Source organism: Eschrichtius robustus, chromosome 3 (assembly GCF_028021215.1).
Source record: "Eschrichtius robustus isolate mEscRob2 chromosome 3, mEscRob2.pri, whole genome shotgun sequence".
In the NCBI taxonomy this organism is placed as follows: domain Eukaryota; kingdom Metazoa; phylum Chordata; class Mammalia; order Artiodactyla; family Eschrichtiidae; genus Eschrichtius; species Eschrichtius robustus.
The window spans coordinates 62,125,702-62,151,991 of NC_090826.1; the positions used below are offsets into that span (position 1 = coordinate 62,125,702).

General features: G+C 36.4%; 1 protein-coding gene across 1 annotated transcript in view; it reads right to left on the bottom strand.

Annotated features, from left to right (window-relative positions):
- Positions 1-26,290, bottom strand: part of NEGR1 (neuronal growth regulator 1) — an 897,928-nt gene that overhangs the window by 186,610 nt on the left and 685,028 nt on the right. Inside the window, exon 5 of the mRNA XM_068538018.1 lies at positions 4,038-4,158. Coding sequence (XP_068394119.1) covers positions 4,038-4,158 — 121 coding nt within the window. The remainder of the gene's footprint in view (positions 1-4,037; positions 4,159-26,290) is intronic.

Here is a 26,290-nt window from a genome sequence, read left to right on the forward strand (position 1 = left end):
CAGACTAAAGGTCAAATGGCTAATATTTCTAATATATAAACAATTACATCATCCATGAGGGAGGCAATGTGACAGCCATCTTTGAAGATGGCATCTGATGATTCTCACCTCTTGATATTTATGTTCCCCTATTACCTCTCCCTTTTTGAATAGGGTCACCTTTTATAACCAATAATATATTGCAGAAAAGATAGAGATTTCTGAGACTAGATCATGAACAGCTTCTATGGTATTCTCTTGAATCACTAGTTCTGGGGAAAGTCAACTGCCTTGTCATGAAGACATCTAGCAGCCCTGTTTATAGGTCTGTATGGTGATTAACAGAGGCCTTCAGTCAATAACAGGCACCAACTTGTGGGACGTGTGAGCGAGCTACCTCAGAAGCTGATCCTCCAGCCCTAGTCAAGCCTTCAGAGGATCAGCGCCAGGTGACATTTGACAGGAACTAAGTGAAAGACCCTGAGCCATATCCCGCTAACTGCTCCTGGATTCCTGACCCACAGACACTGAGATAACAAAAGCTTACTGTTTTAAGCTGCTAAATTTTGGGTTGATTTGTACTTCACAACAGATAACTAACAATGGCAATGTATACAATCAAAAAGGACATGGGCTGAGAGGTTGACAAATCTAAAATGTGTCCCGACAGCATCTTTTAAGTGAGTGCTCTTAGACAGGTTAAGTCTCTTATGTTTCAGTTTTGTCATCAGTAAATTGAGGATAATAAATCATACCTCACAGAGGTCTGAAGAATAAATGAGATAGAATTTAAAGGTCCTGGAAAGTGATTTATCCTCAGTAACGTTTCTTTCTTTTCTTTAAATTGTGCTTCATTTTGCAGGTTTTTTTTTTTTTTTAAAGGCTCTCAAGCATATTATTCCCAGCACACAGAAACGGATTGTACAGGATGTGGAAGAACTATAGGCAGAGATAAGATTAGAGATCATCAGATTATCAGTTTATCATCTTGTTTATTTGTTTGTGTTTATTTGTTTATATTTATTTGAATGAAGATCTGGCTTTGAAGATCTTGATTTAAGCGAGATGAGTTTTTGTAAACATCCCCTTAAGTATAAGTGAAGAGAATAAGTTATTTCTGAATATTTTTTGTAAACCTCAAGTATAAAAGATCTCTAGGAAATAAAACTCAAGATCTTCTAAAAACTATGCTCTGCTCCGACAGTCTCTGTCAGCCTCATGCTCCTGGTAATGACCTTGAGGTCAAGAAAACAACTTGAAAACATGCTGTATCTGTTTCGTTTCTGTCTGGTTACCTTGACTCCATTATTTCTGTGTCTTTGATGAAACCAATTGGGAAAGTATAAGTGAGTGTTCGTATGTGCAATCTTTTATTTTGCTAACTTATAAATTACCTGCAATGCCTTTACCCTGGCATTTAACATTGATATTTCAAATTATTTTTGATAGACTCTGAGGTCCCATGAACAATACTGGGTGCCATAGTATAAGGGTTAAATCCACAGACTCTGCATGAATATTTGCAAGACTTCCTGGGCTCAAATCCCAGCTCTGTCACTAACTATAGACTTGTGCAAATTACTTAAAAACACCGTGCTTTGGTTTCTCTTCAGCAAAAGGTGAGTAGTATCTATCTTCTAGGTTTGTTGTGAAAATAAAATGGGTTAACGTTAAATAGCAGGTGCTCATTACATAGTTTTTCATTTTGATGAAATAAATATTTTAAATGGCCTGGGCCCTGAAAAGATAGCATGGTAGATGCTCTTAGTGAGTGTAACAACAATCATTCATCACGCAGAATTTTTCTCTCTCTTACTCCCTGCATATACTCAAATTTGCTTTTCTATAATTTTAAGAGGAATTTATATATTCTAGTGGTATTTGAGAATTTGAATATTTCCTCAAATATAACTCTAACAAATGATAAATGTATACTTCATTCTGAAGTGAAAATATGTTTGCCCTTGATAAGTGCATCTGATTTTCATAGTGGCTAGATTTTCTCGTGTGTGAGTGTATTGGGGAGGGGCACTGATTGGGGGGAATCTATCTACTGTTTTTAGCAGTGGTTCTAAACTCCTTTGAAAATCTAATAAAAGCTATAGTCCATCTCCCCACTTGGAAAAAAAAAAAATCACTGAAGCTATGACTGTGGACACCAAATGGCTCTTTGCTATCTTTGCTACAGGCCAAGAAACTGGGCTGAGGATCGCTGTAGCCTGTTTTGACAATGGTCACTGAATTTAGGAAAGGGGAAGAGAGAGATATAGCAAAAAAAATTATTAGAAACAAAATGGACTTTAGCAAAGGAGTTCTCACTTGTGCTTCTAACAGTAATTCTGCTTGTTAGCCTTTAAGAAATGTATGACACAGTTTCAAAAGTGACTTTGAAAGATATGTAAAATAATTTAAGTCATTTTTTAAAACTGCGCTTTGCGGAGAACCAGGGATGGGGAGGAGGGGCTGCAAGGACGTCCTAATGGAAGGGAGGGCTCTGAGCAGGTGGAACTGAGGCCTCATTCACCCTTACTTTCACAGATATCACTTACTGGGCTTCCAGAAAAGACTGCATTTGAACAAAGGGTTTCATAATTTTCAAAGGACTGAGAACCACTCTCCCAGATGTTTGTCTCTAAAGATCATCACAGACTGAAGACTTCCCAGCCTGGATTATCAGAATCTGAGGCAGGTTATATTGCCAGATATGTAATCCTGTAGCATGGGACAAGGGTGACCACAGACCAGTTTATCTAATTCTAGGTATATAAAAATATAGGGGCTTCCAGGAAGACGCAAAGATTTAGAATTAGTCAAAGCATTAATTAATTAGTAAAAAGAAGTAGTAATTGAGCAGCCCAAATTGTAGAAGAGGTTGCATATAAAACAACTGTGAAAATTTTTAGGTAAGATCACTGTCAGTTATCCAAAACAAATGAGATAGTTATGGGGATGTCTTTTATTGTTAAGGCTGATGTTGAAAGAGAATATCTTCCATAAATCCTCTTTTGATTACAGTTTAAGAAACAAAATACCTGCTTATGTCACATCCATTCTCATCCATTGTGGCAACATCTAAGTTCTTATGTGATTTCACCTGTTTTCTGTTCAGACGTTTAGCCATAATTAGTTATGAGCCATGACACTAATAAATAAACCCCATACGTATATGTTGAATAGTATGGGATTGCCAACATTTAGCCTTTTTGACTGAAATATGGAAAGTTCATATGGTCCAACCTAACATTTTCTTGAATACATACCTTCCTTAGTTTTGAAGCAAAAAAATATATATTATAGATAATACCCTCCCCTCTGCATTACATCTGCCATTTTACCCAGGGGGGCCTATTCTTCTTTGATGGCTTGATAAGAGCAGGTAAAGAGATCTGAATGAGGTCACTGGTTGAAAGTAAAGAGAAAGTCATCAAGTCCTGTCTTCTCTTGTTCAACAGCTCTTGCTAAGGCTTTCTGAAGCTCCTCAAGCTGCTCTAAAGTTAGAGTAGTCCTAAAATCCCCTTGGTTAGTCCTTCAACCATGTATTTTACCCCTCTACAGTCCCTTTAGTGATAGAATACTTAAGATGCCACATTCTATAAAACAAAATGTTAAAATGACTTGTGGGAGAGGGAAGCAGGTGAAAGGGTTGAGGATTATCAAGGAAGCCAGGCAGAGTCCGCAGCTCCGATTGCTTTTGGAGTGCTCTCATGGAAGCTGTGCCCAAGTCCTTTAAGAGCTGGTTTATTTCCCAAGTAAACATGGTTGCCAGCAAGAGCAATGGTGTGCTGGCTCAGAAGGGAGGGAAAGAAATGAAATGCATCAGTGATGGGGGATTTGAAGGCATTTCTGAGATCATATAAACCAAAGTGGACATTTCTTCTGGATGCTATCAGCTACTCATCCCCCGCCCCGCCACGTGGGCCTCTTCAGTTTGCCTGCCCGAGAGAAGGCTGCTGAGAATCATTCAAGCCAGTTAAAGAAACCGCTTAAAGTAAATATCTGAAACACAAACACATTAGCTCAAAGTGCTTGAAACAGAGTAATAATCACAAGGTCCTTACTTCTTCTCTCCTTTGTACCATTCAAAGGTCGGAGGCGGCACACCTGCACCTTCGCATCTTATCAATCCGCTGCGTCCCGGGGCCACAGTGCCAGATTTAATTTCCTGAATCGTAGGAGCAACTGAAAAAGAAACAAAGAAAGAAAGAAACTGCGGGTAAGTTAAAATAATCTTCAACCGAAATATAGAGCACACATATTTTTATTCCTTCTATATTCAAAGTAATCTTATGCCTGATAGGCCAATGCATCACATTTTCAGTGTTTTATGCTTCTCTTACGAAACTAGTCATTTTCAGCTTCATTTTTCAAGTTGGACAATAGATGAATGTTCCCAGGGAGTGCAGAGTAAATGCAATACATTTTGGCCTTGCTTCCTATTGGAAAATGGCATTGTTGATGGGAACATTTCATCTGTACTCCAGTCAAACTACACTCCAATAATAGCTCTTATTCACTGAGTGATGGCTGGGAGCAAGTCACGGGGTTTGGTGCTTTATGCTCATGATTTCCTTACAGAATACTCTAGGCGAGATGGCACTATCCCAATTTTACAAATGTGAGAACTGAAACTCAGAGAGGTTAAATAATTTGTCTAAGGTCACACAGCTACTTAGCTTCAGAGTTTGGATTTGACGTCAGACATGTTGACTCAAAGTCTGAGTTCTTTCCACATTCTGCGTTTTTCCCTACTCCCTATGCTTTAGCACATTAGTGATTTTTTAAATGTGGTTCCTTCTACATAGAATGCTATTCTTCACCATTTCCACAGATTCAAGACCCAAATTTAGGGGTCACCATCTCTATACTCTTCCCTGTTACTCTGGCTGGAAATACCTTTCCCTTTTGAGTAGTTTATCTAAATCTCTCATACGACACACTTTCTATCTTGTATTGTAATTATTTATGGGTATGCCAGGCGTCTTTGTCGCTGCCTAAAGGCAGGGTAAATATCTGATTCATCTCTGCGTATTCAGAGGTCAAAGCACAGTGCCTGGCACAAAATGATGCTTAAAAAGCTTCATTATAGCATAGCCATTTCTTTTATTCATCAAATAGTTATTGAGCCCTTGATACATACCAGGCCTTTCTCAAGGCACAAGCAGTTAAACTCCTTGACATGATAAAGCTTACATTCTAGACAGGGGTGGGGGGGGGATGGGGAGACAGACTATCAGCAGTAAATAAAATAAATAAGTAATTTAAATAAAATGTTAGAAGAAATATTGTAAAAAAAAAAAAAAGCATTAGAGCAAGGTAAGAGGAATTAGAGCAAGGAATGGGTTGCAATTTTATAAAAGCTAATCTGAGTAGGACTCATTGACAGGGAAAGATTTAAGCAAAGATGATGTAGATGAGCGAGTTTGCTATGTGAGTATCTGGAGAAAGAGCCTTACTGGTAGAGGGAACAGCTTGCAGTAAGGCCCTGAGGCTGAAGCAAGCCTGGTTCAGTTGAGAAATAGCAAGGAGATCAGTGTGACTGAAGCAAAGAGAAAGAAGGGAGAGTAGCAGGAGACGGAGTGTGATGGTTCATTTTGCGTCAACTTGATTGGGTCACAGAGCATCCAGATATTTGCTAAACATTATTTCTGGGTGTGACTGTGAGGGTATTTCTAATGTGATTAGAATTTGAATCAGTGAATTCAGCAGCATGTTGCCCTTCCTATGTTGGGTGCACATCATACAGTCAATTGAAGGCCTGAATAGAGAAGGCAGAGGAAAGGAGACTGTCCCTTCTCCACCTGACTGCTTGAGCTAAGGTACCAGTCTTCTGCTCTCAAACTGAGATTTACACAACTGGCTCCCCTGGTTCTCAGGCCTTTGGACTTGGACCGAACTACACCACTGACTTTCCTGGGTCTCTAGCTTGCAGACAGTAGTTTGTGGGACTTCTCAGCCAGCTAAGAAGTGAACCATTTCCTCATAATATAATCTCTCTCTCTCTGCCTCTGTCTCTCTCTGTCTTTGTCTCTCTCTGTATATATACATCATATATATATCACATATGTATGTATGTATATGTGTGTATAGGTATGTGTGTGTATATAGATACACACATATATTACGGGTTTTGTTTGTCTGCAGAGCCCTGAATAATATATGGAACCAAAGGAAGAAAGATCAGATAGGACCTTGAGGGCCATTTTAAGGACTTGGCTTCTACTCTGAGTGAAATGGTGAACCACTACAGAGGAGGGATTTAATCTGACTTTTGTTTGTTTGTTTGTTTGTTTTAAAGATATTCGCCATGTATTTCTTCTTTACGTCTTTTTTTTTTTTTAATTTATTTTTATATTTATTTTTGGCTGTGTTGGGTCTTTGTTTCTGTGAGAGGGCTTTCTCCAGTTGCGGCAAGCGGGGGCCACTCTTCATCGCGGTGCACAGGCCTCTCACTATCGCGGCGCTCGTTGTGGAGCACAGGCTCCAGACGTGCAGGCTCAGCAGTTGTGGCTCACGGGCCCAGTTGCTCCGTGGCATGCGGGATCTTCCCAGACCAGGGCTTGAACCCATGTCCCCCGCGTTAGTAGGCAGACTCTCAACCACTGCGCCACCAGGGAAGCCCTGACTTTTGTTTTAAAAGTATCACATCACTCAGGCTGCCGTGTTGAGAAGCGACCACTGCGAGGCCAGGATGACAGCTGTTGCAATAAGAAGACAAGTGATGTTGGGAGCTCATACTGGGGTGGTGGCACCTGAGGTGGTGGAAAGTGACCAGCTTTGGGGTCTATTGTGAAGTTGGAGCCAACATGATTTCTGGACAGACTTTTTTTAAAAAAAGAGGGTGATTTCACTTGACTTAAATAGAAAGTTAGAAATACCAATTGACTGAAATGGGTTAGACTGTAGGTAGATGAGTTTTGGAGGGAAACATTAGGAGTTGTATGCATGTGTCATTTTTTTTAATAGGCTATTTTTAGAGCCGTTTTAAGTTCACACAAAACTGAGTGGAAGATGCAAAGATTTCCCATATACTCCTTGCCCTACACATGGATAGCCTCTCCATTGTCAATATCTCCTACCAGAGTGGTACATTTGTTACAAGTGGTGAACCTGCACTGACACATTATTATGACTTAAAGTCATAGTTTACATTAGGGTTCACTCTTGCTGCTGTACATTCTATGGGTTTGGACAAAAGCATAATGACACATACCCATCATCACGATACCATACGAAGTATTTTCACCACCCTTAAAATCCTCCTATTCCTAAATTTTCCTATATCTGCCTATTCATTTTTTAACTACCTCATCACCCTCAGCAGCCACTGATTTTTTAATTTCTCCATAGTTTTGCTTTCTCCAGAATGTTAAATAGTTGGGGTCATATAGCATTTAGCCTTTTCAGCTTGGCTTCTTCACTTAGTAATATGCATTTAAGGTTCCTCTACGTCTTTCCGTGGCTTGATAGCTCGTTTCTTTTTAGCACTGAGTAATATTCCATTGTCTGTATGTGCCACAGTTTATCCATCCACCTGCTGAAGAACTTCTTGGTTGCTTCCAAGCATTGGCAATCATATGTAAAGCCACTGTAAACATCTATTTTTTGTGTGGAACTAAGTTTTCAACTCTTTTGGGTAAATACCAAGAAGTGCAATTGCTGGATTGTATGGTAAGAGTATGTTTAGTTTTGTAAGAAACTGGCAAACTATCTTCCCGCCAGCAACGTATGGGAGTTCCTGTTGCTCCGTGTCCTCACTAGCATTTGGAGTTGTCAGCGTTCCAGATTTTGGTCATTCTAATAGGTATGTAGTGGTATCTCATTGTTTTAATTTGCATTTCCCTGATGATATGATGTGAAGTGTCTTTTCATATGCTTATTTACCATCTGTATATCTTCGGTGAGGTCTTTGGTCCATTTTTAATTGGATTGTTTGTATTATTTTTATTGTGTTTTAAGGGTTCTTTGTATATTTTAGATAACAGTCCTTTATCAGATGTGTATTTTGCAAATATTTTCTCTCAGTCTGTGGCTTGTCTTTTTATTTTCTTGATATTGTGTTTCACAGAGTCAGAATTTCTCATTTTAACGAGGTCCAACTTATCAACTATTTCTTCCATGAATTGTGCCTTTGGTATTGTATCTAAAAAGTCATCACCAATCCCAAGGTCATCTAGATTTTCTCCTATGCTATCTTCTAGTTTTATATGCATGTCATTTTCCATAAATGTTTTCTTTCCTACCAGTTTACATTTAACATAGTACATATTTCAAATAACACTGTGGGAAACAGTTCAATACAACAGGAACCTAGAAGGTGCAAATACTAATTCATTCAGACAAAAGATCTGAGTAAGTGTGCACTTTGGATTTATTTTAAGTTTCTTTAGAAAGCAATAAAAAAGTACAGAGTTTAATAATTTTTCAATATGCAGTGAATGTGAAAACTGTAAACACTCTTACAACAGAATATTGCCTTTCATTTTAAAAATACCTGAGCAGAGTAATCATTTTCTGTTAAGGGTGATACTTCACTTTGAAATTATACCACCTCTATTTCTCTGTGAGATTTTTATTCTTAATAGTAAAGTTTCAATTAGAAAAAAACTTGCAAAGAAATATTTTTTAAAAAGTGCTTGCTAATAACTTGGTGAAAAATAATAAAAAATGATTACCAGAGAAGTTTGAATAAGAAAATGTTATGAGATAATACACATACACACATTTATAAATACACAAATACAAACACATGCATATTCTCTAACACAATATAAGGAACCATTTGATAAATTTTAACTTTCTTTGTTAAGCAAAGATTCACATCCCCCCCTTATAAGGCAATAAAATTACAAAAGATATTTATAAATGAAAACCCACTTATTGTCAATTATTATGATACTATTTTGCTTGTGAAAAGTATAAGTAAGATTGTATTTTTACTCTTGTTCTCACAGGCTTTCATCTCTTTCTCTCTGTCACACTAAGAGGCCATAATCTTTTATGATATCCAACTATTATTGAAGATGAAATAACATATGCAACAGGAGATCCATCACAAGCTTCTATTGATAACCTGGTTAGTTTAATTACTCCTTGTTTGTCAAGGGGGCCATGACTCATTACAAACAAAACCATGAAATCCGGAACATTGCCTGAAAACCCAGGCATAATGAACCGAAATAAAAATCTAATTTGTCATTAAAAGGCTATTATGCAGTACAGTGTGCATATGGCTCAGCACTAGGTAACCATACAAGTTAAAGGGGCATGATCGTGTTGTCTAGGGGGTTCACAGGCTGCTGTGAAGGACACTGAAAATGGAGAGATACTAAAATGACATATGGAAGCCTAGATAAAGAACGAAACAGGAATTAACACTTGTGAATAAGAAAAAGGCCTAAGAGCATTTTATGTGTTAGAGAATTAAAGGGCTATGGGGTGTAAGTAATAAATATGGAGAGGGGAGTCTTAAGTAGATTTCATTTTGAGGCTAAAATTATAAACTTGAACTTGAAAGCTGTACTGATTTTTCTTGGGGACATGAATGAACCCTTATGCTATCATTCTGCCTCTTTTGAAAATGACTGTTCAAGAGGCAGAGGATTCATCCACTTATTTATTCTTCATTCCTTCATCAATTCAACAAGTATTTTTACTGGGGACTACATTAATGAAAAAGTAACATTCCTGGCCTCACAGGGCTAATATTCTTGACTTTGTATGTGTGTGTGCATGCACATGAATATGCAAACAGAAAATACATAAATACACAGTACAAGAGCCATATGAACTAAGATGGAAACTGAGCAGGGTAAAAGAAAAAGGAATGCAAAGTGGGTTATTTTATATGGTGCAGTTCCAGAGCTCCTTATTGATAAGGCAATATTTGAGCAGAGAATTAAATGATATGAGGAAAGGAATCATGTGGTTATTTGTAGGAAACTATTAAAAAAAGAAGAAACAGAAAAGTCAAAGACCCTGAGTTGAGACCACTGAGGTAGAAACATGCTCAACAAGTTTAAGGAGCAGCAAAATGGTCAACATGACTTGAGCAGGTGAGAGGAAGAATCCAGAAGAGAAGGTTGGGTGGGTAGCTGGAACTCAGATTCGGAGGGTCTGGTAGCCCATGGTAAAGCCTTTGAATTTTATTTTAAGAGGATGAGGTTTTGGAGATTTTGAGCAGAGGTGGGACATGGTTTGATTAACATTTTATGCAGATTTTTTGGCCAATGTGTGGAACATGTTCTGCATAGAGGCAGAAGAGGAAACAGGCAGAACAGCTAGGAAGCTGTTGTAGTAATCTTTAGGATGATGAGAAAATCATTGGCCAATCCACAGAAAAGGCACAAGTTGAGAGAAAATTTAATTAAATAGATCACTGGTCACATTGGACCTGAGTCAACTCATTTTAGTTAACTGGCAGTGAGAAGACATTTTTAGTGAAATTCCAAGTTTACACCATTCTGAACCACATTACTTTGTATAAATAAAAGAGTTCTATGGCCACTGAAATGTCTAATTAAACCCAATAGGTTTCTTTTCTAGAGCACATCCTAGAGACTGTGATGTCCATATATGCCTTATGAATCTCTTACAGTATGGAGCTTTTCCAAATTTATGAGACCACAGAATTACAGAAAATTTTATATTGGAGTTCCTGTGGGCCTAATAATTCTTGGAACATATTCTGGATATGTTGGACAGTTAGAAAAGTAGATGTCTAATGTCTATTCCACATCCTATGTTATGTGATACATGACTTTTCAAGTCAACAGTCATCACTGGTTCAACAGACTTCTGTGTGCTTATGAGCTATAATAGACTAATGAGTTTTACGTGATGAAATTATTTGCATCAGAAGGATAGGGTCACTTGTTTGCTAGAAATATATACCTCATAACAATTATGACTAATTAAATCTCCAACAGTGAATTTTATGTATGCTTGGTTAAGTTGTACCAAACACTCATTTTCCACTGGAATGCTCCATGTTTTAGGAAATCATATTGGGCCCTTCCTAGAAAAGACAATCAAATGGTAAAACCTGAGTGGTTGGTCGCAGGGCTTATTTCTTTCACCTTCACCATCACCCTCCATTTCTCTGTGAATTTTGGTCCTGGCCCAGAAGTGAGAGTAGGAGTGTAAATATATGCATGTATAGGCATTTTTATTTCTGGAACTGTTTTTCCTTCCATGGAGATAGTTTTTTTGTTCTACTCAGATGTAACTGCTTTTAATTACACCAAAGCAGCAAAGAAGGTGATTACTTGGCCCCTCAAATTCATAAGTACAAAGGCATCCTTTGGAATAGACTGATTTATGTGCAATGCTGAAATTTAGGCATCCCGCCCTTTTATCAAATTGTATATGGTTGTGAGCTGAAACAATTGCACAGTGAAAAAAAATCAATTTCAGACGAATGTTATTGGACAGATGTGGGGAATGGCAAAGAACAGATGTTGGGGAAGGTCAACAGTGAAAGGGTCAAGAAGGGATATTTAACACCTGTATGATTAGATGCTCATAAAAAAACGAGTATTCCCTTTTCATTTACTCAGTGGGATTATTTCCTTTTATTGTTTAGCCAGTCATTTCAGGATGAAGATAATTAAACGTGCTTCATTCAAAACTCCAGGCTCTGCAGGTGCAAGCAACAGAACCTCTGCATTTGGCACCCAACAAGCCTAATCCAGATTCAAGTTTTCTTAGTTACATGACAATAGCCACAAAGACCTTCTTCCTCTCTTGCCATCCTCAATGGGAGCTTTGGTTTTGTACAAAGTCTTATTACCAAAAAAGTGAGGGAATCGGAGAATTGCTTTAATAGCTTTAGTGAAGTGAAGTAGCTTCAGTGAAACTTTAGAACTTCAAAGGCAAAAGAATTTGATCACCACCCTGCCACCTCAAAATAATGGACAATGATAAAGGTGCCATGTTAAATAATTACAACAATAAAGAAGAGTGAGGAATAATAATGAGAAGTGAATCATGAAGAAATCCATCCTAGAGAAGCTACATAGGAGAACGCTGTGGTAAGTAAGCATGTTGACCTTGGTCTAGGTTCTGAAACTTGTGAGCTACATTAAGGCAGCCTTGGTCAAATGCAGTTTTTGAAAAAAAAAAAAAAAGGTTTCCAGTACCTACCAGAGAACACATAATGTAAGACATGCCTGCTCAACACACTACTGTTACAGGTGAGGATGATGATAGTTGAAAAATTTCTTCCTTGAAGACAGGTTGCAACTCAGGGTGAGAAATATATGAAAATCTTTCCAAGGTTGTCATAGATCTCACAGAAATGGATCACACGGTCAATAAAACCTTTCTATGAAGCACATATGTCCTTATCTTATGGACTAATTTGATTTTAAAGAAAACTAAGAACTAAGAGAAAATTTAAAAAAATTATCTAGTTAGTTTTTTGTTTTTTTTTTTAATCAAACTACTGTAGTATAGTTAAATCATAGTCTTCATGACATAAAGGACTTTCACATTGATTACACCTCTGGTCAGCTTTCACAGGGAGTGAAAATAATCCAGCTTGTAAAGTACTTCCTGCTTCCCCAAGACCTTAAATATTTACACAGTGGCAACACAGTGTAGTAAAAAGGCCCCGCTTTGCAGTCAAGAAAAAGTGGTTCTAACATTTATCATCTGAGTTACTTAACGCTTTTAAACTCCAGTTTTTGCGTCTGTAAAGTAAATAGTGCCTACTTCATAGGATTGCTATACAGACAACGTAAAACACTTCCTGGAAAGTGCTTACCTTAGTGTTTTGCACTGAGCAGTCAATAAAATCTTTGGCTATTATTAAACAGAATTATTACAAGTGAATAGGGTATTACAGCTATGTTCCCTTTAAGAGCATAGAATCATGATAAGATCCAGATAGAAAAGGAAACTAAGTTTTTTTTTTGTTTTTTAGGTTTTTTTTTGAATCATTGTCTTCCTGCTGCAAGCATGTGATTAATTTAATTCAAAGCTAGACTAGTATATCACTTTTTACTCTCCCAGAATTCCATCATTATCCTGCTATTTTACTGTAGTTAACCAAGAAAAATTTACTTTGTAGTGCATTTGTGGCAGACCTTGTCTTATGTCTCATTGACCAAGAAGTAAGAGGCTTGGGTTCAACAATGTGATAGAATATCAAAAGTGTATGGAACACATAGGTGTCCCTTCTAGAAAGATGTGTAACTGTGGAGGTATCTCATGTGTTAGGGCATATACAAAATCAATGTACTAATTCAGTTAAGCATATGATGAGGTCATTTTCTCTTTCAAAAGAATGACAATGATAAGAATTTTGCATGTAAACTAAACTTCAATATTCAATATTCATTATGACAGTGTACTAAGCTGTGATCTCTAATTCCCTTATGTTTACACAGGTGTGTAAAAGTAAAATATTTTGTAAAAAAGATTCAGAGCTAAGATCTATAACTGCGTATTAAGTCCGATTTTAGGGGCATTGGTGAAGGTCCTAGCACTGGTCCCCTAAACCCTCAAAGAAAAATCTGTGCATTGTTTAAAATTACAACATAAGGGATTCTTTTCCTAAACTCATGGTTTAATGCTAGTATAATATTTAATCCTTTCAAGGGAGTTGAATATACCTAAGCTTTTATTAGTCAAAAATATTGTGGTGTGAATGATCTTATATTGTGTTATGAGTGTACATCTGTGAGAAGCCGTTTAAGGATGGATAGTTATGTTATTTGTGACTCATGAAGAAGTAGATGAAAGAACAGGAGAGAAAGGGTTATATAATGAGAAGTTTGTTTGTGATTAGGCAGAATTCATTCATATCATGCTTTTGGCAAGGGTCGGCACTACTGAAATTACAGCCTGAAGTAGCTGTCCCCTTGTAGTCAGCAATGCTCACTCCAGTGATGCATCCACTGTAAAATATGTCTGAGATTTATTGGGCCACCAGCTGTATCAATAGGAATTAAATGGTTCACTGTTTTCCTAGCTGTTCACCAGACTTTCCTTCTTTAGGCTTCATTCATGATTTGCTCTCTTCTCTGTTGTCAGTCATGCTGAATTATAGCTGTATGTGATTGATTTGGATACACTGAACAAGTTTGCAAGAACTGTGAAGTTGGGATTCTCCAAAGGCATCTTTTTTCCCAGCACATATGATCCTGTAACAAAAGTTGTCCATCGTACAAACCTTCAAATTCTTAAATATTTGAATGCATTCTTCTCATATCGAAGCTGTTATAAATTTCCTGATATAAAAATTATTTTTTAGTGAATCCTCACCCCCTTCCAAAAACACAGATTAGAAGAATTCAGATGCTTTCTATAGATTACCTGTAAAATATGAAAATATCCTTAGGACTATTTTTCTCATGGGGAAAATTTTCTAGTTGTATTAATCAGTTAAGATATGCTGTTTAAGCCTCTATTATGTTTATGGTCATGCTTTAAGTCATGGTACATTTTTAAAGCTTAATATTGATCTCTCAGAATGTGAATAAACTAGACTTATATATAAATTTAAGATTTTTGCAGTTAATCAGTGTAGAATAAATGATAGCAATAAAGATTTAATCTGTAATAGATGGGGATAGCATTGGTAGAATCTTTCCTTAGGCTAATTTTTAATCTGTTCATGTTTCCCTCTGGTCTCAGGGCCAGCTTCCTCCAAAGACCTACTGGTAAATCTGAAGGCACCAAGGACTCTTGGGGTGGTATAACTTCTGACCTCTGCAGAATAATCACTGGATCAGATTTCTTAGTTGACTGAATGGTTTATTATTTCTTCTTGTTTCTGTGGCCTTCAATAATCTTAAAATAGCACATTTTAAAAGTTGATTAAAATTCAGTTATTAAAATTGTTTAATTCTGAGAAATGAATAATTCATACTGCTAATATATTCTAAAGAATTACTTTCCAAACACACTGTCTTGGAGGGAAAGAAAAGAAAGCCTTTGAGTATCTAGAAAAAAAAGGGTGGAAATTGAAGAAAAAATAAGATTTATATTACAGAAATCTAATTGTAAACTACCCATTTCTCCCTGCCCACTGCCCTCAAATGTATGAAGGAGAATGTTGGAAGTCTAGCAAGACTATAGGAAATATGTTAAGTGAATGACATTTTCCAAAACTATAGGCACAGATTCTCTAGTAAGAAGATGAACATTAAACTGAACCACTTTTACCTCTCCATTTATTTCGAGTTGTCAATCAGCTGTGTGCTCAGACCTGCAACCTGGAGGTTTTCCTGTTATACTACTTCTACATGGTTCAAAGAGTAAAGCCACAGAGGTCATGACTGTGAAACAGATGTGCTTTATCCATAGACTTGCCATGGACTTATGAACAAGGAGAAAAACAACCTAGCAGAAAGTGATACTAGTTGTAGAATTGAGAGGTAGTTTTTCTTCCTATTTGAAAAACACAATATTGGACACTTCTATTTATAGAGAATGAAAGCTAAATCAGAGCAAACACAGTAAGTAGTAACTAAGACCAAAAGAATATGAAGACATAAAGTGGGAGAGACATTTTGCCTACAAATAGTGTATCTTAAAGAAATTTAAAGATGTGGGAAGGAGGGGTGGTAGAAAAAATGTAATTTTCAGAAACAGTAGTATGGGTTTATTTGGGACTAAGAATGTTTTACAAGGGAAAAAAAAGTCATCCTTCTTGAAATGATTAAATAAAACGTGGTTTGAGAAAACTCTGCCTAACAGCAAAAGCAATTTGACAACTGATGGGTTTGTCAAGAAAGGAGAAGTCTGACTAACAAATAAGAAATTCCATGTCAGCAACAGCAGCACATGAATAAATTATTAGCAAAAATGTTTAGGCTCTTTCCTCTTCTGCTCAGAAATAAAAAAATATATATATGCAGCTGATACCCTCCTTATAATCTCAATCTTATTTAGTGCCCTTTAAATCGAAATCACTAGATTCCTCTCTATTTACTGCTCTCATCCTGCAAAGCTTATCTGTGCATTTGATGAACAGTTGGTATTACCAGTTTATCAATGTCATTACAAAATATTTCAAAGTCTTGAGGGACTCAATAATATTGTAGGTTCTACCTTTAAAATGCATCTTATCACTCCTCAACACCCCATAACTCTCATGCTGGTGCAAGCTAACACTACTTCCTGCTTAGAATATTGCAAGTCTCCTAACCCTTGCTCTCTCCACAGGCCATTCTCAATATAGCTTATGTTTTTTCATCCCTTTATACTTAGATGAATATATATGTATATAAAATGCATAATATATATTAATAATAAATAATAAATACATGTTGAATATACTTATTATATATAAATATATTATATTTATTTATATATGTAATTAAATTTAATATATTCCTTATTTAGATATGGTTTGGAACAAAGCATCTGAAATTAAATAGTTAACTTTAGCATTTCATTTGTATGTATAATATAATATCACATGTAGTACTATATAACTCAGCATTAAAATACTATGTACCTGGGAAGCAGAGTTCTAGAAAAAATGCAAGCAGTATTCGTCTATGGCTTCCACCAATATATGGTGCCTCAGAAAGCAATCACAGATAACCTTTAGGCTTACGCCATGTTTCAGTCAGCTAATGCCACAATAATACAGTGTAACAAATCACCACCTCATTTTGGTGACATACAACAATCAACATCTATTTCTCACTTATGTGTCTACTCTGTCATAACACCCATTAGTCAAAGCAGTCACATGGTCAAGCCCGTCATCAATGGGGCTGGAAAACAGTATTCTATCTACATTTAGAGGGGGTTGGGAGTCAACATTGCCAAGGAACAATCTAGACTCTTACTCGTAAGTAGAATTTTCTTTTTTTTTTTGGCCACACCACACGGCTTGTGGCATCTTAGTTCCCCAACCAGGGATCGAACCTGGGCCCTCAGCAGTGAAAGCATGGAGTCTTAACCACTGGACTGCCAGGGAATTCCCAAGAATTTTCCAAAGCCATTTGGGCTCAAAGTCTCATCCATACTTAAGCCAAAGAGAGTTATATATGTCTGCCTTGAAAAGGAAAGTTTTTTTATCTTCTGCTAAGGAAATGGAGTATCTGAAATGAATTATCGATTTCAGAGTAAGCTAATGTGAGGAATATCTGACTGAAGATATACCATAGAGAACAGAGCTGCCATGGAAACCAAAAGAATAGCAAGTGCTATGCAAACCAAGTACTGTGGAAAGCTAGCATGTCAGGAAGATGTTGTTAGAGCACCCCGGAAAGGCTGATGAGGACTCACCTTAGGAAGACTCCCCGCTTCTTCAGCCACTACAAATGAAATGCATTTGAAAATTGGGAGGTTTTTCCATGTTCCTGTATCATCTACTGACAATATTTATTCTTGAGTTATTGTCTGTTCTCTTAATCCTTTATTTACTCAGTGCTATTGGTCAAGAATAGATTAAAACAACTCTTGCCTTAGAGAAGCTCAGGGCTCTAGTGGAATTAAAAACTGGCCAACGATGTGTCATAATCTTCTGTGTTTCTTTAACGCCTAGCCCAGTATGAGGGACATAGTGAACACTTAAATGTTCATTGAATAAATGAATGTGATGAATGATAATTTCTATAAAATATTATAATTCTATGACTTGCTATAATTAATCCTCCAGGTTTTTCAGCTCAATACAGTTAATTCCAATGAGTTAGATTCAATGTTGTGTTTATTATGTTCATGTAATATATAATTGATACTTAAGTACATCTGTATTGTATTGGTAAATATTGACATCATTGCCATTTGTGAATAATGTATATTTCTTAAAGAATTTTTTAATAAAGAAATTTTATTGAGCAGCATATGGAAATAACAAAATTTTGGGCATAATTCACCTAAAATGTAATCTAAAGCTAAAAATTTCTTTGAAAAAGTTATACGTTTTAGAAATAAAGGGCTGTATGTTGGCCAAATAAATGGATATGCTTGCTAAGGAAATGAGTATTTATTTTGACTAGAAATCTTTGTTGTTAGTTGATCTGAAATATATTTATGAGTCCAAACAATTTATTTACTTTGTGTATAAATTGCAGGATATGATTATAAACTAGAAAGGTGATCTGTATATACTGGGCATATTAGAAGCAGTTTATCTGTTTGTGTATAAAAGAAGCAGGATGAATGGTTCCAGAACAATGTTAGAAAAAATGTGTCCTGCTTCTGTTATCATTTTGGTTAAATGCTCAGTTTAGGATTTCTGCCTGAATCTGATTTCACCATTTTTTGTAAAAAGTGGAAATTCATAGTAGGAGGTGAGTATGACTATAATGTAAAAAGTGTAAAGACTGGTCAAGACATTGCTCCCTGTTGGGTCAATTATCTTCAGGCTCTTTCCAGTGTGTTCCACTGTGTGCCCCATGAAATAATGGTCCATTATGGTTTTATGTTCTTCTTACTGAAGTAATCCTATGAGGTGGTCTAATAGCATCAAATAACTATTTCAATGTGGTTTTGTGCATGTGTGTGCATGTGTGTATTAGCTCTGTTTCTTCCAAATCGAAATAAACCTGTATTTGGTAACTAAACCAAATGTTTCCAGGGCATTTTAAATGCATAATTCATAAAAACCAAAAATGGTAAAACAATGTACAGACTCTACTGGCATTCATTTAGCTATAGAAAATATGCAAAACACTAGGTAGAACAGGTTTTGTTTTTTACATTTTAATGAGCTTTGGGATTTTCATGCATATTAGTTATGTTGCCCTAATTACTCATTATAATTCTAATGTGCATTTTATATTTAATTACAATGCTTATAAAGATTTGGTATGGACAGTAAATTATTATAACTAGCATGTGCATAACGATTATGAACTGAATTTATTAACTTTTATACCAGGATTCTGTGTTAGTAACTTTCAGTTTCACCTTGGTGATTAACCACATTGTCTGATTAAACAAATATTTGTGTGGAATTAATTGTAAATGTCAAAACCAGCGTCAACTTTTTTGCTTTTTGCCAATTTTCATCAAATTTTATTTTTAGTTTCCTTAGCTTATTTAATTACTAGACAAGCTCATTTCAAAATATTAAAGTGTTATTAATTTTCTTAATTATTTAAAAGACTGTAAACTTGTTAACACATTTCAACAGGGAGCCCAATGTCAGATGATTAGAAGTTTTCTGCTAGGGTAGGTAAAGCTAAATGGTTTTCCAAGATATCAGCTAATTTATATCCTAAACACAAAGGTATGCGATTTAAAAAAACTCTTATATCTTATTAACATTAAGAATAGTTGGCTTCTATCAACAAGAATTTCTCTTCCCATTTGGCACAGTGCATTTCCACAAGTCTTAAATGTTAAGTTTTGGCCAAATAATTGATAATTAGAATGATAAAAATTTTTTCTTGTAAAATTCACATTCACTTATGGAGGAAAAAAAGTAACCAGAACCTAAATGTCAATTAGACAATAACTTTGTCAGATGAGGTCTATACTTTTTCACTCCAGATAGGGTGATTTCTGACCCAGGTAATATTTATCTTCAGTGAAAAAAAGGAGGGTATAAAAGACAAAGATTATATAAGATTTAGCAAGGAGGTTTTTATCTGAGAATTTCCTAAATATAAACATCTATATAGTATAGCATTAAGTATTCAATTCAGATCTTAGCTTATGGATAGTTACTAGTTATGGGATGGTAGGCAAATATGGTAACATTTAAAATTTTAATTCCTGCCTATGTAATACAGGGATGATACAATCTACCTCAACAAGTCTTTTTTGTGGCAATTCAATGAGATGTTGTATATAAAGAATGAGTGTGTCTTCTTTGGAGAAATGTCTATTTAGGTCTTCAGCCCATTTTTGGATTGGGTTATTTGTTTCTTTGATATTGAGCTGTATGAGTGCTTGTATATTTTGGAGATTAATCCTTTGTCAGCTGCTTCATTTGCAAATGTTTTCTCCCATTCTGAGGGTTGTCTTTTCATCTTGTTTATGGTTTCCTTTGCTGTGCAAAAGCTTTTAGGTTTCATTAGGTCCCATTTGTTTATTTTTGTTTTTATTTCCATTATTCTGGGAGGTGGGTCAAAAAGGATCTTGCTGTGATTTATGTCATAGAGTGTTCTGCCTATGTTTTCCTCTAAGAGTTTTATAGTGCCTGGCCTTACACTTAGGTCTTTAATACATTTTGAGTTTATTTTTGTGTATGGTGTTAGGAAGTGTTCTAATTTCATTCTTTTACATGTAGCTGTCCAGTTTTCCCAGCACCACTTATTGAAGAGGCTCTCTTTTCTCCATTGTAGGCTCTTGACCCCTTTGTCATAAATTAGGTGACCATAGGTGCGTGGGTTTATCTCTGGGCTTTCTATCCTGTACTATTGATCTATATTTCTGTTTTCGTGCTACTGCCATACTGTCTTGATGACTGTAGCTTTGTAGTATAGTCTGAAGTCAGGGAGCCTGATTCCTCCATCTCCGTTTTTCTTTCTCAAGATTGCTTTGGCTATTCAGGGTCTTTTGTCTTTCCATACAAATTATAAAATTTTTTGTTCTAATTCTGTGAAAAATGCCATTGGTAATTTGATAGGTATTGCATTGAATCTGTAGATTGCTTTGGGTAGTATGGTCATTTTCACAATATTGCCAACAAACACATGAAAAGATGCTCAGCATCAGTAATCATTGGAGAAATGCAAATCAAAACCATCATTATGTATCACCTTACACCAGTCAGAATGGCCATCATCAAAAAATCTACAAACAATAAATGCTGGAGAGGGTGTGGAGAAAAGGGAACCCTCCTACACTGTTGGTGGGAATGTAAATTGATACAGCCACTATGGAGAACAGTATGGAGGTTCCTTAAAAAACTAAAAATAGAACTACCATATGATCCAGCAATCCCACTACTGGGCATATACCCTGAGAAAACCATAATTCAAAAAGAGTCATGTACCACAATGTTCATTGCAGCATTATTTACAATAGCCAGGACATGGAAGCAACCTAAATGTCCATCGACAGATGAATGGTTAAAGAAGATGTGGCACATATATACAATGGCATATTATTCAGCCATAAAAAGGAATGAAATTGAGTTATTTGTAGTGAGGTGGATGGACCTAGAGTCTGTCATACAGAGTGAAGTAAGCCAGAAAGAGAAAAACAAATACCATATGCTAACACATATATATGGAATCTAGAAAAAATGGTACTGATGAATCTAGTGGCAGGGCAGGAATAGAGATGCAGATGTAGAGAATGGGTTTGAGGACACGGGGGGAAGGAGAGGCTGGGACAAAGTGAGAGAGTAGCATTGACATATATACACTATCAAATGTAAAATAGATAGGTAGTGGGAAGCTGCTACACAGCACAGGGAGATCAGCTCGGTGCTTTGTGACGACCTAGAGGGGTGGGATAGGGAGGGTTGGAGGGAGGCTCAAGAAGGAGGGGATATGGGGTTATATGTACACATATAGCTGATTCACTGTGTTGCACAGTGGAAACTAACACAACATTGTAAAGCAATTATACTCCAATAAAGATGTAAAAAAAAAAAAAAAAGAACAAGTATAAGGAAGGCCTGGCATATAACGGACATTTGAAAATGTGAGGTGCTTTCACACAAACACTATTGCCACCATGATTCAAAGTGATTATTTTTCAGAGCAGTGTAGGCAGCTAACATTCATCTTCCTCAAATCCTCCAGTATGATCTATCCATTGATGAATGTGGTATGTGTATATGTACACATATCATTACGTATGCATATATGTATTACATATTCATTTGTAGGTTATAGGTACATAAATATATGTATATATTTGCATAAATGTTTTATTAAAAACCACTAACTTGCCATTACTTGACCACTTAGGTTATAGATATAAAATCTCATATACCGTTCCATTGTTTACCATGTACTTGAATTCCTAGTTCAACTTTTGCATTACTCTTATGAAAACCATCATCTATAGACTTGTATGATACATATTTATGTATGCTATTAAATGATATTGTTGAATTTCTATATCAGTATCATAACTTTAATAGTAAAGCCATTATATATAACTATTACTATGTGCAAATTATATTATACAATTATGTACAGAAAATACATATAGTTGTATAGTCATATAGCATATTATTTTTATAGCATCAATAGTAATGCTATTATCTAATAATGCTATATTATGTATCATAACTGCATAAGTCTTTTAAAGTATTTCTAACAAGATTAAATTCTATAAATTTACTTTGAAATTACGATTGTGCCAAATTGTATATTGTTTGTGGTAATCTATGCACAGCAATACAAGAGTAAATTAAAATGTTTTTTGTTTGTTGACCCATTTCTTTGTCATCCATGCATTTGATCCAACATGTGCAATCTTACTACTCTCATAACTGAACAGTCTGTACTTTTTCCATACTTGGAGCTCCCTGCTACCAGCAGATGCCCGGGAATTCTTTGTCATCTCTTCAGTAATTAGCTATTACCGTCTCTTGGCAGTCACAGATCTAATGTTTACACTTCTTAACTTTCACTGAGTTATTTCGAAGGCCCGTGAATTGTACTGTTGGTCAGTTTTCTGTGGTGCAAAATTGAATCTTGTGTGATTATATTGTGGGTAGGGTGGACTGGAGAGGTTTGAATCTAAAAATGTGAAATTGGCTCAGTTCACTTCAGAAGTCAAGGGCTGAACTATGGAAGTTTCAACAAGAATGGACGGTCCTGGGGGAAGAAATTAACTGAAGGTGGGAGCTGGGCAGAAGTGTTCATCTTCATGGAGAGTCAAGGATATAGGAGGGATTTTAATTTAATATATTTTGCTTCTCTCTATCCCCTTGTTCACCCCCAGCCAAAGAAGGAATGATTGATGTTTGCAAGTGTAGGCGAGGAATGGCTGTGTGTAGATTGACCACCTCTCTCTCTTTGGTCTGTGGTCACCAGCTCTCAGCAGGACATAAACATTCTGCTCGGTGACTCCATGGAGGAGTTTTACAAAAGCAGGCAGCCCACGTTGGGCAGCTTGTGGTTTGCTATTTTGTCTGTAATTGGAAGATAAGTTCACTTCTCATGAGTATTATCACCTGGTGCACTGGACCAGAATCCTCAAGGAATAGGCAAGGAGAGGGGTTTAAGGAGCAAAATAAGCATTCAGAGGTAGAGGTTTTTAGAGGGCCCAGGTTGTTTTGGACTTGGAGTTACAGGCACTCTGTGGGTAATTTTCATAGTCCTGTGGCTTTCTTTGAACTGCTCTGACCAGAATGCAGCTTTAAGTCTTAGGTGTGAGCTATATGGGATTTTCACACTAGCTTGTGGGTCTTTGTCCTGGATCTTTGTCCTGGGAGAATGACTTTTATGATATAGGTGAGCAGAAAAACTGCATAGAAACAGAGCCATTTTTAACTGGAGTGGCCTGAAGCAAGCAGGAAGGCCACGCCTGACCTTAAGTAAAGAACAGGTGGGCCCAGTGGGTGGCCCTAGCAAAACACTAGAACAATAAGCCAGGCCAACTATGGCAAAGACAAGCAGCACGAGAAGGCCTTGACAGGCACCAGCCAAGCTGGCTTTAATGTGTAGGCTGCTGAAGCTTAACGTGGAACTCTCCTGGCACATGTAGCCTGGTAATGTAGATGCGGTGGGAATCTTCCACATTTCTATTGTGTTTTTTAGCCAAGTCTGTAGGATGAAAGCCCAGAACCTTTTAATAGCAATGATCCTGAGTTCCCAAATAGGTAGAAACTGCTAGTTCAGCTGCAGTTTGGTTTCTCTTTTATGATTTGAATTTGTATCAGGACTCAAAGAGAAGATTCTGAAGGGACTAACCTTGGAAACATGAGGCTTGTCCACAGCTCTGAAGAGTCATTTCCCACTACTGTGAGGCCAAGTTGAGTCTGGACTTATTAGTGACACAGACTCAGGAAACAGCTTTTGATTGCTGAGATACAAATTGTGGCTTTATTTACAGAAGAGCCTTAGATTTTATTAATAAATACAAAGGATTAAGGACCCTTATTATAAGGAGAATATTCCGTCTTCTTGGATGGAGGTAGAGAAACAATTCAATACTATTGCTGCAGATTCGAGCAATAAAAGAGGTAGTTTTTAAACCACCTGGGCAGAAATAAGTAATCAGGTTTGTTCAGAAAGTTAAGGAAGAAATGGAAAGATACAAAACATTTTTTCAGTCATAACTGAGGAGGAGTGGATAAATCAAAACCGAAAAAAGGAATCCAGACTAATTAAATGGCAGAAGAGGGAGAAGGTATCAGCAAACAGTTGAAATCTTAGTAGCCAGTCCAGATAGATAAGAAGGAGAACATGGCATATTATAAACCTGAAGATGGTGATATATAGGAAAAAGGAATACTCAGCTTCAATTTCCCTCAATCAGGGTATCAGGAAAGGGACATATGCTAGTCATTTACTAGCTCAAAACAAAACAAGCAACCCCATTCCCCATCAAAAAAACAAAAAAACAAAATGAGAATAAAACAAGCTATCACTGGCTGCAGGGTGAATCTAACATTGGAGGAGAGACAGAGGGGATGAGAGAGAAGAGTCAGGAACACATTGTAGCATTTAATAAGGTTGAGGTACAGAAGTTGAGTTATAGTGGTAAAGACAGAAGATAAGGAAGGATTTGGGAGAATTATGTAAGAGGCAAAATGGATAGGACTGGTTATAGATTGGATATGAGGAGAGAGGAAGATGGGAATGCTAAAAATTACTCCCGGTTTTTGGCTAGCACAACTGGATGGATTATCATGACAGTGGAAAATAATGTAAGTAGTTGATGACAGAAGGTGCCCACGAATCCTAAATTCAATCTGGGAATATACTGAGTTTGAGATACTCTTTGAAATAGGAGTAGGGTGAATAAGGAAAAATGTATAAAATGTATAGTGTGAAGAGTACCAACAGATTTGTTCTATGTCTCCCTTTTCAATCAGAGATGAAAAAATCAGGTTTAACAATGTTTCCCACAGTCATGAGGGTCTAGTAATATAGCGTATGATTCTCTACACGTCCTGTTGATGTGAACGGCTTTGATAAGCCTCCCTTCATATGCATATGTCTAAACAAACCAAATATGCCAGGGTGTTATTATATATTGTCAAGCTCTGAGTTTTTTTTAGAAACAAATATTCATTAAGTAACTTATATGTCCTAGAACTTCAGGGCATTTAGAGATGAATAAAATAAATTCCTCTCATTTCAAAGATTTACACGTTCCCCATATTATTGTTTGATTATTTACTCAATTATATATGATCACACAAAAGTAAAATATCCTAATGTAAAATTAAAGGAGTGCTTAGTTTAACTGAGAGGGGCTTTACAGTGATTATTATCTTTAGGTATATAACTTGGTATTAAGAAATCCGATTTCTATAGATAGCAAGGTAGTGACAGTAGAAGTCTAAATGTTCACTGCTTATAGAAATTATATAAAAATCTATATAAAACTTTTTAGATGCTATGTAATTATAATCACAGTGAAGGTAGAATAGGGAAGCAGTCCCATTGATGTTACTATAGTTAATCAAAATTTACTAAGTATATCTTTCTCTAGGAGGACTAGGAGAATAAAAGGAGAAGAAAGGGAAGAAGGCAAAAAGGATGATGGGAAAGAGGAAGAAAAAGAAAAATCATCTGAGTAATAGGGTTGGTAGAGATTTACAGTGGTCACTTAACCCATGTTACTGTCTCGAGGCATCATAAACCTAATCTCTCCTCATTCACAGCGTCCCTAGCCAAATAGTAATCATGATAATTAGTGTCAACTAAGCGCATACTATATGTCAGAAACAGCAAAATTCCTTAAAGGCACTCTCTTATTTAAGAACCACATGTGTCTGGTGCTATTTTATTTGTATCTTAAAGATGAAAAGGCTGAAGTTAGAGAGGAAGTCACCTTCCCAAGTTCACTTAGCTGACAAATTAGATTCAAGTCCAGATCTGTCTCACTTAGAAATTCTCATTATAGAGATAAACATAGATTATTCCACAAGCAGTTTGGTCTGTTCAATTAATTTCATCACGAGAGAATATTCTTTTCATTCTCAATTAACATACCACCTCTTCTTTGAAGCCCAACTAAATCCTTCCAGAAAGACATCTTCCCTCCCTCCGGTGTGTTCTCCTCTAATGGATCACTTGGGGCCTGTTAGCATGGCAGCACAGTACAGCTCTGAAATGGATTTAAATTCTGTATGAGTCTTTGAGCATGTTCTCTAACTTCCATAATACTGTTTACTTATTAGTTAAATGGGAATGACGCCTTCCTTGTAGAATGTTGTAAAAATCGGATCATGAAGATAAAGCATTTAGCAAGTGTCTGG